Here is an 18,778-nt window from a genome sequence, read left to right on the forward strand (position 1 = left end):
AAGGCATCAGTAATAATCGTAGTTGTGGAAATAGTATTACCACTAACAGCAATAAGGCATCAGTAATAATCGTAGTTGTGGAAATCGCAATAGTTGTGGAAATAGTATTACCACTAACAGCAATAAGACATCAGTAATAATCGTAGTTGTGGAAATAGTATTACCACTAACAGCAATAAGGCATCAGTAATAATCGTAGTTGTGGAAATAGTATTACCACTAACAGCAATAAGGCATCAGTAATAATCGTAGTTGTGGAAATAGTATTACCACTAACAGCAATAAGGCATCAGTAATAATCGTAGTTGTGGAAATAGTATTACCACTAACAGCAATAAGGCATCAGTAATAATCGTAGTTGTGGAAATAGTATTACCACTAACAGCAATAAGACATCAGTAATAATCGTAGTTGTGGAAATAGTATTACCACTAACAGCAATAAGGCATCAGTAATAATCGTAGTTGTGGAAATAGTATTACCACTAACTGTAACGGCGTTCGTCTGTTGAAAGAGAGTCGGACCAAAATGCAGCGTGGTGGTTACTCATGATCTTTAATGAAAATATGTACGATACATGAAATAACTAAATTACAAAACAACAAACGAAACGCAAAAACCTATACAGCCTGTCTGGTGCTAACTAACACAAAGACAGGAACAATCACCCACAAACACACAGTGAAACCCAGGCTACCTAAATATGGTTCCCAATCAGAGACAACGAGAATCACCTGACTCTGATTGAGAACCGCCTCAGGCAGCCAAGCCTATGCCATACACCCCTACTCAGCCACAATCCCCAATGCCTACAAAAACCCCAATACGACAATACAATAAACCCATGTCACACCCTGGCCCATGTCACACCCTGGCCTGAACAAATAATTAAAGAAAACACAAAATACTAAGACCAAGGCGTGACACTAACAGCAATAAGACATCAGTAATAATCATAGTTGTGGAAATAGTATTACTACTAACAGCAATAAGACATCAGTAATAATCGTAGTTGTGGAAATAGTATTACCACTAACAGCAATAAGGCATCAGTAATAATCGTAGTTGTGGAAATAGTATTACCACTAACAGCAATAAGGCATCAGTAATAATCGTAGTTGTGGAAATAGTATTACCACTAACAGCAATAAGGCATCAGTAATAATCGTAGTTGTGGAAATAGTATTACCACTAACAGCAATAAGACATCAGTAATAATCGTAGTTGTGGAAATAGTATTACCACTAACAGCAATAAGACATCAGTAATAATCGTAGTTGTGGAAATAGTATTACCACTAACAGCAATAAGACATCAGTAATAATCATAGTTGTGGAAATAGTATTACCACTAACATCAATAAGATATCAGTAATAATCGTAGTTGTGGAAATAGTATTACCACTAACAGCAATAAGACATCAGTAATAATCGTAGTTGTGGAAATAGTATTACCACTAACAGCAACAAGACATCAGTAATCATCGTAGTTGTGGAAATAGTATTACCACTAACAGCAATAAGGCATCAGTAATAATCGTAGTTGTGGAAATAGTATTACCACTAACAGCAATAAGACATCAGTAATAATCATAGTTGTGGAAATAGTATTACCACTAACAGCAATAAGACATCAGTAATAATTGTAGTTGTGGAAATAGTATTACCACTAACAGCAATAAGACATCAGTAATAATCGTAGTTGTGGAAATAGTATTACCACTAACAGCAACAACAATGTGAATAATAATAATAAACTAAATCATTAGTAGTAGGGAACTTTCAATATGACTGAAAGGCCTCATGGCATGGTATGAAAGCCAAAACATATTGGCAAATATTACTGACATTGCATTCTGTCTGTCTTTCTTTCCCCCTCCCCCTTCAGCTCTGACCTGTGACTCGTCTCCATGTAAATTCCAGCATGAATAAAGATGTGCCTACAGGAGCAGCATCCGAATATATTCACACACCACTTTTTCTTGAGGGTATTTGGGCTTCGACAGCGACCTCCCTTCCTTCACTTGTTTTTCTGCATTGAATTTCAGTCTTTCCCTTTCTTTCCTCCCCTGCCTCTGTAATTAGGCCATTCAGAAACATTCAATGCCATCTTGGTAAGCAACTCCAGTGTATATTTGGCCTTGTTTTAGGTTCTTATCCTGCTGAAAAGTGAATTTGTCTCCCAGTGTCTGTTGGAAAGCAGACTGAACCAGGTTTTTGTCTAGGATTTTGCCTGTGCTTAGCTGTATTCCAGTTCTGTTAATCCTGGAAAACTTCCTAGTCCTTGCTGATTACAAGCATACCCATAACATGATGCAGCCACCACCATGCTTGAAAATATGAAGAGTGATGTGTTGGATTTGTACCAAACATAACACTTTATTCAGGACACACAGTAAATTTCTTTGTCACTTTATTGCAAAAAGGATGCATGTTTTGGAAAAAAAAGAAAAATTCGGTACAGGTTTCCTTTCTTTTTGGTTAGTATTGTGGACGAACTACTGTTGATCACAATTGCCCTCGTGATGAAATCCCTGAGCGGTTATCGTCCTCTCCGGCAACTGACTACGCCTGTAACTTTCATAGTAACTGGGTGTATTGATACACCATCCAAAGTGTCATTAATAACTTCACCATGCTCAAAGGGATATTCTTTGTCTTTTTCTTTACCCATCTACCAATAACGTCCTTCTTTGCTAGGCACTGGAAACGTCTCCGGACTTTGTGGTTCAATCTGTGTTTGAAATTCACTGCTTGACTGAGGGAACTTACGGATAATTGTATGTGGTGGGGTACACAGATGAGGTAGTCATTCAAAACTCACGTTAAACACTATTGCACACAGAGTGAGTCCATGCAACTTATTGTGTGACTTGTTCAGCACATTTTTACTCCTGAACTTATTTAGGCGTGCTGTAACACAGGAATACTTATTGACTGTCTTTAGACATAGTTCCACTTCGATATTATGGGGTAATGTGTGGAGGCCAGTGACACACAATCTCAATTTAATCAGTCTGTAACACAACAAAATGTAGAAAAGGTCAAGGGGTGTGAATACTTTCTGAAGCCACTGTATAGTAAGACATAGCAGTGTGTGACTGGGATTGTGTGTGTGTGTGTGTACTACAGTGTCATTCCTTAACCCCTGACCTCAGAGCAGTAGAGTTCTTCATCCGGGATAAGTACGAAAGGAAGAAATACTACGACCAGAATGGCCTCAAAACAGCTTCAGTAAGTGTGTACACACACACACACACACACACACACACACACACACACACACACTGATCTGTTACACAGCAATTGGCACAAATAATTGGTGTGTGTCTGTGTACATAACATTATTTGTGTGGGGTTTGTATGTGAATGGGAGTTCTTTGTGAGAGGCATGTTTGTGTGGCTGGCTGAATATACAGCAGTGTTCATTTTGGCACCCTTTAAAAACATACCTTTGTCATTTTGTCTAAAATAGAATTAAGTCACATTTTTGTTGTTTTGATTTAGTGTAGTTATTGTCAAAATGACAAACGGGCCATTTTAGTCAACTAGTAACATATTAGTCACGTCACATTTGTATTGCCCCATGAATCTATAGTCTTTGCACAAACATACACAGCCTTGTCCTACCAACATCTTTTTCTGCATGACTTCCTATCGCATGATTTTCTCCCCAACAGCCAAATTGGCAGAAGAAGACATAAATCTGACCTCTTGACAGGGCTCCAACGGTTTCCGTGGCTCCAGCCCATGATTTTGTCGCACCAGTAGAAAACGAAGCGGCATCACGCAATGGAAAACATTTGTCATCTGCAGTGCTTTAGACTGTGTGTAATAGACTATTGAGATTGTAGGCTATTTAAAAAATAATACAAAAATAAGTTGTTTCATCTAATCCATGTAGGAATGCATGGTTCAAGATAATTTGATGTGCAACCTAATCCAGTGATTTGTCTTTTGTCCACTAGTAGTCATGTATTAATCTAACAGTAAATATAATACCCACCACTAGTAGTCATGTATTAATCTAACAGTAAATATAATACCACCCACCACTAGTAGTCATGTATTAATCTAACAGTAAATATAATACCACCCACCACTAGTAGTCATGTATTAATCTAACAGTAAATATAATACCACCACTAGTAGTCATGTATTAATCTAACAGTAAATATAATACCACCACTAGTAGTCATGTATTAATCTAATAGTAAATATAATACCACCCACCACTAGTAGTCATGTATTAATCTAACAGTAAATATAATACCACCACTAGTAGTCATGTATTAATCTAACAGTAAATATAATACCACCACTAGTAGTCATGTATTAATCTAACAGTAAATATAATACCACCCACCACTAGTCGTCATTTATTAATCTAACAGTAAATATAATACCACCCACCGCTAGTAGTCATGTATTAATCTAACAGTAAATATAATACCACCACTAGTAGTCATGTATTAATCTAACAGTAAATATAATACCACCAACCGCTAGTAGTCATGTATTAATCTAACAGTAAATATAATACCACCACTGGTAGTCATGTATTAATCTAACAGTAAATATAATACCACCACTAGTCGTCATTTATTAATCTAACAGTAAATATAATACCACCACTAGTAGTCATGTATTAATCTAACAGTAAATATAATACCACCCACCACTAGTAGTCATGTATTAATCTAACAGTAAATATAATACCACCCACCACTAGTAGTCATGTATTAATCTAACAGTAAATATAATACCACCACTAGTAGTCATGTATTAATCTAACAGTCAATATAATACCACCACTAGTAGTCATGTATTAATCTAACAGTAAATATAATACCACCACTAGTAGTCATGTATTAATCTAACAGTAAATATAATACCACCACTAGTAGTCATGTATTAATCTAACAGTAAATATAATACCACCCACCACTAGTAGTCATGTATTAATCTAACAGTAAATATAATACCACCCACCACTAGTAGTCATGTATTAATCTAACAGTAAATATAATACCCACCACTAGTAGTCATGTATTAATCTAACAGTAAATATAATACCACCACTAGTAGTCATGTATTAATCTAACAGTAAATATAATACCACCACTAGTAGTCATGTATTAATCTAACAGTCAATATAATACCACCACTGGTAGTCATGTATTAATCTAACAGTAAATATAATACCACCACTAGTCGTCATTTATTAATCTAACAGTAAATATAATACCACCACTAGTAGTCATGTATTAATCTAACAGTAAATATAATACTACCCACCACTAGTAGTCATGTATTAATCTAACAGTAAATATAATACCACCCACCACTAGTAGTCATGTATTAATCTAACAGTAAATATAATAACCACCACTAGTAGTCATGTATTAATCTAACAGTAAATATAATACCACCACTAGTAGTCATGTATTAATCTAACAGTAAATATAATACCCACCACTAGTAGTCATGTATTAATCTAACAGTAAATATAATACCACCCACCACTAGTAGTCATGTATTAATCTAACAGTAAATATAATACCACCCACCACTAGTAGTCATGTATTAATCTAACAGTAAATATAATAACCACCACTAGTAGTCATGTATTAATCTAACAGTAAATATAATACCCACCACTAGTAGTCATGTATTAATCTAACAGTAAATATAATACCACCCACCACTAGTAGTCATGTATTAATCTAACAGTAAATATAATACCACCCACTAGTAGTCATGTATTAATCTAACAGTAAATATAATACCACCCACTAGTAGTCATGTATTAATCTAACAGTAAATATAATACCACCCACCACTAGTAGTCATGTATTAATCTAACAGTAAATATAATACCACCCACCACTAGTAGTCATGTATTAATCTAACAGTAAATATAATAACCACCACTAGTAGTCATGTATTAATCTAACAGTAAATATAATACCACCACTAGTAGTCATGTATTAATCTAACAGTAAATATAATACCACCCACCACTAGTAGTCATGTATTAATCTAACAGTAAATATAATACCACCACCACTAGTAGTCATGTATTAATCTAACAGTAAATATAATACCACCCACCACTAGTAGTCATGTATTAATCTAACAGTAAATATAATACCCACCACTAGTAGTCATGTATTAATCTAACAGTAAATATAATACCACCACTAGTAGTCATGTATTAATCTAACAGTAAATATAATACCACCACTAGTAGTCATGTATTAATCTAACAGTAAATATAATACCACCACTGTAGTCATGTATTAATCTAACAGTAAATATAATACCACCACTAGTAGTCATTTATTAATCTAACAGTAAATATAATACCACCACTAGTAGTCATGTATTAATCTAACAGTAAATATAATACCCCACCACTAGTAGTCATGTATTAATCTAACAGTAAATATAATACCACCCACCACTAGTAGTCATGTATTAATCTAACAGTAAATATAATAACCACACTAGTAGTCATGTATTAATCTAACAGTAAATATAATACCACCACTAGTAGTCATGTATTAATCTAACAGTAAATATAATACCACCACTAGTAGTCATGTATTAATCTAACAGTAAATATAATACCACCACCACTAGTAGTCATGTATTAATCTAACAGTAAATATAATACCACCCACCGCTAGTAGTCATGTATTAATCTAACAGTAAATATAATACCACCCACCGCTAGTAGTCATGTATTAATCTAACAGTAAATATAATAACCACCACTAGTAGTCATGTATTAATCTAACAGTAAATATAATACCACCACTAGTAGTCATGTATTAATCTAACAGTAAATATAATACCACCACTAGTAGTCATGTATTAATCTAACAGTAAATATAATACCACCACTAGTAGTCATGTATTAATCTAACAGTAAATATAATACCACCACTAGTAGTCATGTATTAATCTAACAGTAAATATAATACCACCCACCACTAGTAGTCATGTATTAATCTAACAGTAAATATAATACCACCCACCACTAGTAGTCATGTATTAATCTAACAGTAAATATAATAACCACCACTAGTAGTCATGTATTAATCTAAGAGTAAATATAATACCACCACTAGTAGTCATGTATTAATCTAACAGTAAATATAATACCACCACTAGTAGTCATGTATTAATCTAACAGTAAATATAATACCACCACTAGTAGTCATGTATTAATCTAACAGTAAATATAATACCACCCACCACTAGTAGTCATGTATTAATCTAACAGTAAATATAATACCACCCACCACTAGTAGTCATGTATTAATCTAACAGTAAATATAATACCCACCACTAGTAGTCATGTATTAATCTAACAGTAAATATAATACCACCACTAGTAGTCATGTATTAATCTAACAGTAAATATAATACCACCACTAGTAGTCATGTATTAATCTAACAGTCAATATAATACCACCACTAGTAGTCATGTATTAATCTAACAGTAAATATAATACCACCACTGGTAGTCATGTATTAATCTAACAGTAAATATAATACCACCACTAGTCGTCATTTATTAATCTAACAGTAAATATAATACCACCACTAGTAGTCATGTATTAATCTAACAGTAAATATAATACTACCCACCACTAGTAGTCATGTATTAATCTAACAGTAAATATAATACCACACACCACTAGTAGTCATGTATTAATCTAACAGTAAATATAATACCACCCACCACTAGTAGTCATGTATTAATCTAACAGTAAATATAATACCACCACTAGTAGTCATGTATTAATCTAACAGTCAATATAATACCACCACTAGTAGTCATGTATTAATCTAACAGTAAATATAATACCACCACTAGTAGTCATGTATTAATCTAACAGTAAATATAATACCACCACTAGTAGTCATGTATTAATCTAACAGTAAATATAATACCCACCACTAGTAGTCATGTATTAATCTAACAGTAAATATAATACCCACCACTAGTAGTCATGTATTAATCTAACAGTAAATATAATACCACCCACCACTAGTAGTCATGTATTAATCTAACAGTAAATATAATACCACCCACCACTAGTAGTCATGTATTAATCTAACAGTAAATATAATAACCACCACTAGTAGTCATGTATTAATCTAACAGTAAATATAATACCACCACTAGTAGTCATGTATTAATCTAACAGTAAATATAATACCACCACTAGTAGTCATGTATTAATCTAACAGTAAATATAATACCACCACTAGTAGTCATGTATTAATCTAACAGTAAATATAATACCACCCACCGCTAGTAGTCATGTATTAATCTAACAGTAAATATAATACCACCCACCGCTAGTAGTCATGTATTAATCTAACAGTAAATATAATAACCACCACTAGTAGTCATGTATTAATCTAACAGTAAATATAATAACCACCACTAGTAGTCATGTATTAATCTAAGAGTAAATATAATACCACCACTAGTAGTCATGTATTAATCTAACAGTAAATATAATACCACCACTAGTAGTCATGTATTAATCTAACAGTAAATATAATACCACCACTAGTAGTCATGTATTAATCTAACAGTAAATATAATACCACCCACCACTAGTAGTCATGTATTAATCTAACAGTAAATATAATACCACCCACCACTAGTAGTCATGTATTAATCTAACAGTAAATATAATAACCACCACTAGTAGTCATGTATTAATCTAAGAGTAAATATAATACCACCACTAGTAGTCATGTATTAATCTAACAGTAAATATAATACCCCACCACTAGTAGTCATGTATTAATCTAACAGTAAATATAATACCACCACTAGTAGTCATGTATTAATCTAACAGTAAATATAATACCACCCACCACTAGTAGTCATGTATTAATCTAACAGTAAATATAATACCACCCACTAGTAGTCATGTATTAATCTAACAGTAAATATAATAACCACCACTAGTAGTCATGTATTAATCTAACAGTAAATATAATACCACCACTAGTAGTCATGTATTAATCTAACAGTAAATATAATACCACCACTAGTAGTCATGTATTAATCTAACAGTAAATATAATACCACCACTAGTAGTCATGTATTAATCTAACAGTAAATATAATACCACCCACCACTAGTAGTCATGTATTAATCTAACAGTAAATATAATACCACCCACCACTAGTAGTCATGTATTAATCTAACAGTAAATATAATACCCACCACTAGTAGTCATGTATTAATCTAACAGTAAATATAATACCACCACTAGTAGTCATGTATTAATCTAACAGTAAATATAATACCACCACTAGTAGTCATGTATTAATCTAACAGTAAATATAATACCACCACTAGTAGTCATGTATTAATCTAACAGTAAATATAATACCACCACTGGTAGTCATGTATTAATCTAACAGTAAATATAATACCACCACTAGTAGTCATGTATTAATCTAACAGTAAATATAATACCACCACTAGTAGTCATGTATTAATCTAACAGTAAATATAATACTACCCACCACTAGTAGTCATGTATTAATCTAACAGTAAATATAATACCACCACCACTAGTAGTCATGTATTAATCTAACAGTAAATATAATACCACCCACCACTAGTAGTCATGTATTAATCTAACAGTAAATATAATACCACCACTAGTAGTCATGTATTAATCTAACAGTAAATATAATACCACCACTAGTAGTCATGTATTAATCTAACAGTAAATATAATACCCCACCACTAGTAGTCATGTATTAATCTAACAGTAAATATAATACCACCACTAGTAGTCATGTATTAATCTAACAGTAAATATAATACCCACCACTAGTAGTCATGTATTAATCTAACAGTAAATATAATACCACCACTAGTAGTCATGTATTAATCTAACAGTAAATATAATACCACCACCACTAGTAGTCATGTATTAATCTAACAGTAAATATAATACCACCCACCAGTAGTCATGTATTAATCTAACAGTAAATATAATACCACCCACCACTAGTAGTCATGTATTAATCTAACAGTAAATATAATACCACCCACCACTAGTAGTCATGTATTAATCTAACAGTAAATATAATAACCACCACTAGTAGTCATGTATTAATCTAACAGTAAATATAATACCACCCACCACTAGTAGTCATGTATTAATCTAACAGTAAATATAATACCACCACCACTAGTAGTCATGTATTAATCTAACAGTAAATATAATACCACCCACCACTAGTAGTCATGTATTAATCTAACAGTAAATATAATACCACCCACTGCTAGTAGTCATGTATTAATCTAACAGTAAATATAATACCACCACTAGTAGTCATGTATTAATCTAACAGTAAATATAATACCACCACTAGTAGTCATGTATTAATCTAACAGTAAATATAATACCACCACTAGTAGTCATGTATTAATCTAACAGTAAATATAATACCACCCACCACTAGTAGTCATGTATTAATCTAACAGTAAATATAATACCACCACTAGTAGTCATGTATTAATCTAACAGTAAATATAATACCACCACTAGTAGTCATGTATTAATCTAACAGTAAATATAATACCACCACTAGTAGTCATGTATTAATCTAACAGTAAATATAATACCACCACTAGTAGTCATGTATTAATCTAACAGTAAATATAATACCACCACTAGTAGTCATGTATTAATCTAACAGTAAATATAATACCACCACCACTAGTAGTCATGTATTAATCTAACAGTAAATATAATACCACCCACCACTAGTAGTCATGTATTAATCTAACAGTAAATATAATACCACCACTAGTAGTCATGTATTAATCTAACAGTAAATATAATACCACCACTAGTAGTCATGTATTAATCTAACAGTAAATATAATACCACCACTAGTAGTCATGTATTAATCTAACAGTAAATATAATACCACCCACCACTAGTAGTCATGTATTAATCTAACAGTAAATATAATACCACCCACCACTAGTAGTCATGTATTAATCTAACAGTAAATATAATACCACCCACCACTAGTAGTCATGTATTAATCTAACAGTAAATATAATACCACCCACCGCTAGTAGTCATGTATTAATCTAACAGTAAATATAATACCACCCACCGCTAGTAGTCATGTATTAATCTAACAGTAAATATAATAACCACCACTAGTAGTCATGTATTAATCTAACAGTAAATATAATACCACCACTAGTAGTCATGTATTAATCTAACAGTAAATATAATACCACCACTAGTAGTCATGTATTAATCTAACAGTAAATATAATACCACCACTAGTAGTCATGTATTAATCTAACAGTAAATATAATACCACCCACCACTAGTAGTCATGTATTAATCTAACAGTAAATATAATACACCCACCACTAGTAGTCATGTATTAATCTAACAGTAAATATAATACCACCCACCACTAGTAGTCATGTATTAATCTAACAGTAAATATAATACCACCCACCACTAGTAGTCATGTATTAATCTAACAGTAAATATAATACCACCCACCACTAGTAGTCATGTATTAATCTAACAGTAAATATAATAGTAAATATAACCCACCACTAGTAGTCATGTATTAATCTAACAGTAAATATAATAACCACCACTAGTAGTCATGTATTAATCTAACAGTAAATATAATACCACCACTAGTAGTCATGTATTAATCTAACAGTAAATATAATACATGTATTAATCTAACAGTAAATATAATACCCACCACTAGTAGTCATGTATTAATCTAACAGTAAATATAATACCACCCACCACTAGTAGTCATGTATTAATCTAACAGTAAATATAATACCACCCACTAGTAGTCATGTATTAATCTAACAGTAAATATAATACCACCACTAGTAGTCATGTATTAATCTAACAGTAAATATAATACCACCACTAGTAGTCATGTATTAATCTAACAGTAAATATAATACCACCACTAGTAGTCATGTATTAATCTAACAGTAAATATAATACCACCACTAGTAGTCATGTATTAATCTAACAGTAAATAAATACTAACAGTAAATATAATACCACCAGTAGTCATGTATTAATCTAACAGTAAATATAATACCACCACTAGTAGTCATGTATTAATCTAACAGTAAATATAATACCACCACTAGTAGTCATGTATTAATCTAACAGTAAATATAATACCACCCCACTAGTAGTCATGTATTAATCTAACAGTAAATATAATACCACCACTAGTACGTCATGTATTAATTCAACAGTCATGTATTAATCTAACAGTAAATATAATACCCACCACTAGTAGTCATGTATTAATCTAACAGTAAATATAATACCACCACTAGTAGTCATGTATTAATCTAACAGTAAATATAATACCACCCACCACTAGTAGTCATGTATTAATCTAACAGTAAATATAATACCACCACTAGTAGTCATGTATTAATCTAACAGTAAATATAATACCACCCACCACTAGTAGTCATGTATTAATCTAACAGTAAATATAATACCACCCACCACTAGTAGTCATGTATTAATCTAACAGTAAATATAATACCACCCACTAGTAGTCATGTATTAATCTAACAGTAAATATAATAACCACCACTAGTAGTCATGTATTAATCTAACAGTAAATATAATACCACCACTAGTAGTCATGTATTAATCTAACAGTAAATATAATAACAGTAAATATAATACCACCACTAGTAGTCATGTATTAATCTAACAGTAAATATAATACCACCACCACTAGTAGTCATGTATTAATCTAACAGTAAATATAATACCACCCACTAGTAGTCATGTATTAATCTAACAGTAAATATAATACCACCACTAGTAGTCATGTATTAATCTAACAGTAAATATAATACCACCCACCACTAGTAGTCATGTATTAATCTAACAGTAAATATAATACCACCCACCACTAGTAGTCATGTATTAATCTAACAGTAAATATAATAACCACCACTAGTAGTCATGTATTAATCTAACAGTAAATATAATACCACCACTAGTAGTCATGTATTAATCTAACAGTAAATATAATACCACCCACTAGTAGTCATGTATTAATCTAACAGTAAATATAATACCACCACCACTAGTAGTCATGTATTAATCTAACAGTAAATATAATACCACCACCACTAGTAGTCATGTATTAATCTAACAGTAAATATAATACCACCCACCACTAGTAGTCATGTATTAATCTAACAGTAAATATAATACCACCCACCGCTAGTAGTCATGTATTAATCTAACAGTAAATATAATACCACCACCACTAGTAGTCATGTATTAATCTAACAGTAAATATAATAACCACCACTAGTAGTCATGTATTAATCTAACAGTAAATATAATACCACCACTAGTAGTCATGTATTAATCTAACAGTAAATATAATACCACCACTAGTAGTCATGTATTAATCTAACAGTAAATATAATACCACCACTAGTAGTCATGTATTAATCTAACAGTAAATATAATACCACCCACCACTAGTAGTCATGTATTAATCTAACAGTAAATATAATACACCCACCACTAGTAGTCATGTATTAATCTAACAGTAAATATAATACCACCACCACTAGTAGTCATGTATTAATCTAACAGTAAATATAATACCACCACCACTAGTAGTCATGTATTAATCTAACAGTAAATATAATACCACCACCGCTAGTAGTCATGTATTAATCTAACAGTAAATATAATACCACCCACTAGTAGTCATGTATTAATCTAACAGTAAATATAATACCACCACTAGTAGTCATGTATTAATCTAACAGTAAATATAATACCACCACTAGTAGTCATGTATTAATCTAACAGTAAATATAATACCACCACTAGTAGTCATGTATTAATCTAACAGTAAATATAATACCACCCACCACTAGTAGTCATGTATTAATCTAACAGTAAATATAATACCACCCACCACTAGTAGTCATGTATTAATCTAACAGTAAATATAATAACCACCACTAGTAGTCATGTATTAATCTAACAGTAAATATAATACCACCACTAGTAGTCATGTATTAATCTAACAGTAAATATAATACCACCACTAGTAGTCATGTATTAATCTAACAGTAAATATAATACCACCACTAGTAGTCATGTATTAATCTAACAGTAAATATAATACCACCCACCACTAGTAGTCATGTATTAATCTAACAGTAAATATAATACCACCCACCACTAGTAGTCATGTATTAATCTAACAGTAAATATAATACCCACCACTAGTAGTCATGTATTAATCTAACAGTAAATATAATACCACCACTAGTAGTCATGTATTAATCTAACAGTAAATATAATACCCACCACTAGTAGTCATGTATTAATCTAACAGTAAATATAATACCACCCACCACTAGTAGTCATGTATTAATCTAACAGTAAATATAATACCACCCACCACTAGTAGTCATGTATTAATCTAACAGTAAATATAATACCACCCACCACTAGTAGTCATGTATTAATCTAACAGTAAATATAATACCACCCACCGCTAGTAGTCATGTATTAATCTAACAGTAAATATAATACCACCCACCGCTAGTAGTCATGTATTAATCTAACAGTAAATATAATAACCACCACTAGTAGTCATGTATTAATCTAACAGTAAATATAATACCACCACTAGTAGTCATGTATTAATCTAACAGTAAATATAATACCACCACTAGTAGTCATGTATTAATCTAACAGTAAATATAATACCACCACTAGTAGTCATGTATTAATCTAACAGTAAATATAATACCACCCACCACTAGTAGTCATGTATTAATCTAACAGTAAATATAATAACCCCACCACTAGTAGTCATGTATTAATCTAACAGTAAATATAATACCACCCACCACTAGTAGTCATGTATTAATCTAACAGTAAATATAATACCACCACTAGTAGTCATGTATTAATCTAACAGTAAATATAATACCACCACTAGTAGTCATGTATTAATCTAACAGTAAATATAATACCACCCACCACTAGTAGTCATGTATTAATCTAACAGTAAATATAATACCCCACCACTAGTAGTCATGTATTAATCTAACAGTAAATATAATACCACCACTAGTAGTCATGTATTAATCTAACAGTAAATATAATACCACCACTAGTAGTCATGTATTAATCTAACAGTAAATATAATACCACCCACCACTAGTAGTCATGTATTAATCTAACAGTAAATATAATACCACCACTAGTAGTCATGTATTAATCTAACAGTAAATATAATACCACCCACCACTAGTAGTCATGTATTAATCTAACAGTAAATATAATACCACCCACCACTAGTAGTCATGTATTAATCTAACAGTAAATATAATACCACCCACCACTAGTAGTCATGTATTAATCTAACAGTAAATATAATACCACCCACTGCTAGTAGTCATGTATTAATCTAACAGTAAATATAATAACCACCACTAGTAGTCATGTATTAATCTAACAGTAAATATAATACCACCACTAGTAGTCATGTATTAATCTAACAGTAAATATAATACCACCACTAGTAGTCATGTATTAATCTAACAGTAAATATAATACCACCCACTAGTAGTCATGTATTAATCTAACAGTAAATATAATACCACCCACCACTAGTAGTCATGTATTAATCTAACAGTAAATATAATAACCCACCACTAGTAGTCATGTATTAATCTAACAGTAAATATAATACCACCACTAGTAGTCATGTATTAATCTAACAGTAAATATAATACCACCACTAGTAGTCATGTATTAATCTAACAGTAAATATAATACCACCACTAGTAGTCATGTATTAATCTAACAGTAAATATAATACCACCCACCACTAGTAGTCATGTATTAATCTAACAGTAAATATAATACCACCCACCACTAGTAGTCATGTATTAATCTAACAGTAAATATAATAACCACCACTAGTAGTCATGTATTAATCTAACAGTAAATATAATACCACCACTAGTAGTCATGTATTAATCTAACAGTAAATATAATACCACCACTAGTAGTCATGTATTAATCTAACAGTAAATATAATAGTAGTCCACCACTAGTAGTCATGTATTAATCTAACAGTAAATATAATACCACCCACCACTAGTAGTCATGTATTAATCTAACAGTAAATATAATACCACCCACCACTAGTAGTCATGTATTAATCTAACAGTAAATATAATACCCACCACTAGTAGTCATGTATTAATCTAACAGTAAATATAATACCACCACTAGTAGTCATGTATTAATCTAACAGTAAATATAATACCACCACTAGTAGTCATGTATTAATCTAACAGTAAATATAATACCACCACTAGTAGTCATGTATTAATCTAACAGTAAATATAATACCACCACTAGTAGTCATGTATTAATCTAACAGTAAATATAATACCACCACTAGTAGTCATTTATTAATCTAACAGTAAATATAATACCACCACTAGTAGTCATGTATTAATCTAACAGTAAATATAATACCACCCACCACTAGTAGTCATGTATTAATCTAACAGTAAATATAATACCACTAGTAGTCATGTATTAATCTAACAGTAAATATAATACCACCACTAGTAGTCATGTATTAATCTAACAGTAAATATAATACCACCACTAGTAGTCATGTATTAATCTAACAGTAAATATAATACCACCACTAGTAGTCATGTATTAATCTAACAGTAAATATAATACCACCACTAGTAGTCATGTATTAATCTAACAGTAAATATAATACCCACCACTAGTAGTCATGTATTAATCTAACAGTAAATATAATACCACCCACCACTAGTAGTCATGTATTAATCTAACAGTAAATATAATACCCACCACTAGTAGTCATGTATTAATCTAACAGTAAATATAATACCACCACTAGTAGTCATGTATTAATCTAACAGTAAATATAATACCACCCACCACTAGTAGTCATGTATTAATCTAACAGTAAATATAATACCACCCACCACTAGTAGTCATGTATTAATCTAACAGTAAATATAATACCACCCACCACTAGTAGTCATGTATTAATCTAACAGTAAATATAATAACCACCACTAGTAGTCATGTATTAATCTAACAGTAAATATAATACCACCCACCACTAGTAGTCATGTATTAATCTAACAGTAAATATAATACCACCCACCACTAGTAGTCATGTATTAATCTAACAGTAAATATAATACCACCCACTAGTAGTCATGTATTAATCTAACAGTAAATATAATACCACCGCTAGTAGTCATGTATTAATCTAACAGTAAATATAATAACCACCACTAGTAGTCATGTATTAATCTAACAGTAAATATAATACCACCACTAGTAGTCATGTATTAATCTAACAGTAAATATAATACCACCACTAGTAGTCATGTATTAATCTAACAGTAAATATAATACCACCCACCACTAGTAGTCATGTATTAATCTAACAGTAAATATAATACCACCCACCACTAGTAGTCATGTATTAATCTAACAGTAAATATAATAACCACCACTAGTAGTCATGTATTAATCTAACAGTAAATATAATACCACCACTAGTAGTCATGTATTAATCTAACAGTAAATATAATACCACCACTAGTAGTCATGTATTAATCTAACAGTAAATATAATACCACCACTAGTAGTCATGTATTAATCTAACAGTAAATATAATACCACCCACCACTAGTAGTCATGTATTAATCTAACAGTAAATATAATACCACCCACCACTAGTAGTCATGTATTAATCTAACAGTAAATATAATACCCACCACTAGTAGTCATGTATTAATCTAACAGTAAATATAATACCACCACTAGTAGTCATGTATTAATCTAACAGTAAATATAATACCACCACTAGTAGTCATGTATTAATCTAACAGTAAATATAATACCACCCACCACTAGTAGTCATGTATTAATCTAACAGTAAATATAATACCACCCACCACTAGTAGTCATGTATTAATCTAACAGTAAATATAATACCACCCACTAGTAGTCATGTATTAATCTAACAGTAAATATAATACCACCCACCACTAGTAGTCATGTATTAATCTAACAGTAAATATAATACCACCCACCACTAGTAGTCATGTATTAATCTAACAGTAAATATAATAACCACCACTAGTAGTCATGTATTAATCTAACAGTAAATATAATACCACCACTAGTAGTCATGTATTAATCTAACAGTAAATATAATACCACCACTAGTAGTCATGTATTAATCTAACAGTAAATATAATACCACCACTAGTAGTCATGTATTAATCTAACAGTAAATATAATACCACCACTAGTAGTCATGTATTAATCTAACAGTAAATATAATACCACCCACCACTAGTAGTCATGTATTAATCTAACAGTAAATATAATACCACCCACCACTAGTAGTCATGTATTAATCTAACAGTAAATATAATACCACCCACCACTAGTAGTCATGTATTAATCTAACAGTAAATATAATACCACCACTAGTAGTCATGTATTAATCTAACAGTAAATATAATACCACCCACTGCTAGTAGTCATGTATTAATCTAACAGTAAATATAATACCACCACTAGTAGTCATGTATTAATCTAACAGTAAATATAATACCC

General features: G+C 31.4%; 1 protein-coding gene across 5 annotated transcripts in view; it reads left to right on the top strand.

Moving 5' to 3' along the window:
* smap1 (small ArfGAP 1) overlaps positions 1–18,778 on the top strand; it is a 94,416-nt gene that overhangs the window by 9,396 nt on the left and 66,242 nt on the right. For all 5 annotated transcript variants that reach the window (XM_065023196.1, XM_065023197.1, XM_065023200.1 and 2 more), the window contains one exon: positions 3,158–3,233. In XM_065023196.1, coding sequence (XP_064879268.1) covers positions 3,158–3,233 — 76 coding nt within the window. The remainder of the gene's footprint in view (positions 1–3,157; positions 3,234–18,778) is intronic.

This window comes from Oncorhynchus nerka, linkage group LG10, assembly GCF_034236695.1.
Source record: "Oncorhynchus nerka isolate Pitt River linkage group LG10, Oner_Uvic_2.0, whole genome shotgun sequence".
In the NCBI taxonomy this organism is placed as follows: domain Eukaryota; kingdom Metazoa; phylum Chordata; class Actinopteri; order Salmoniformes; family Salmonidae; genus Oncorhynchus; species Oncorhynchus nerka.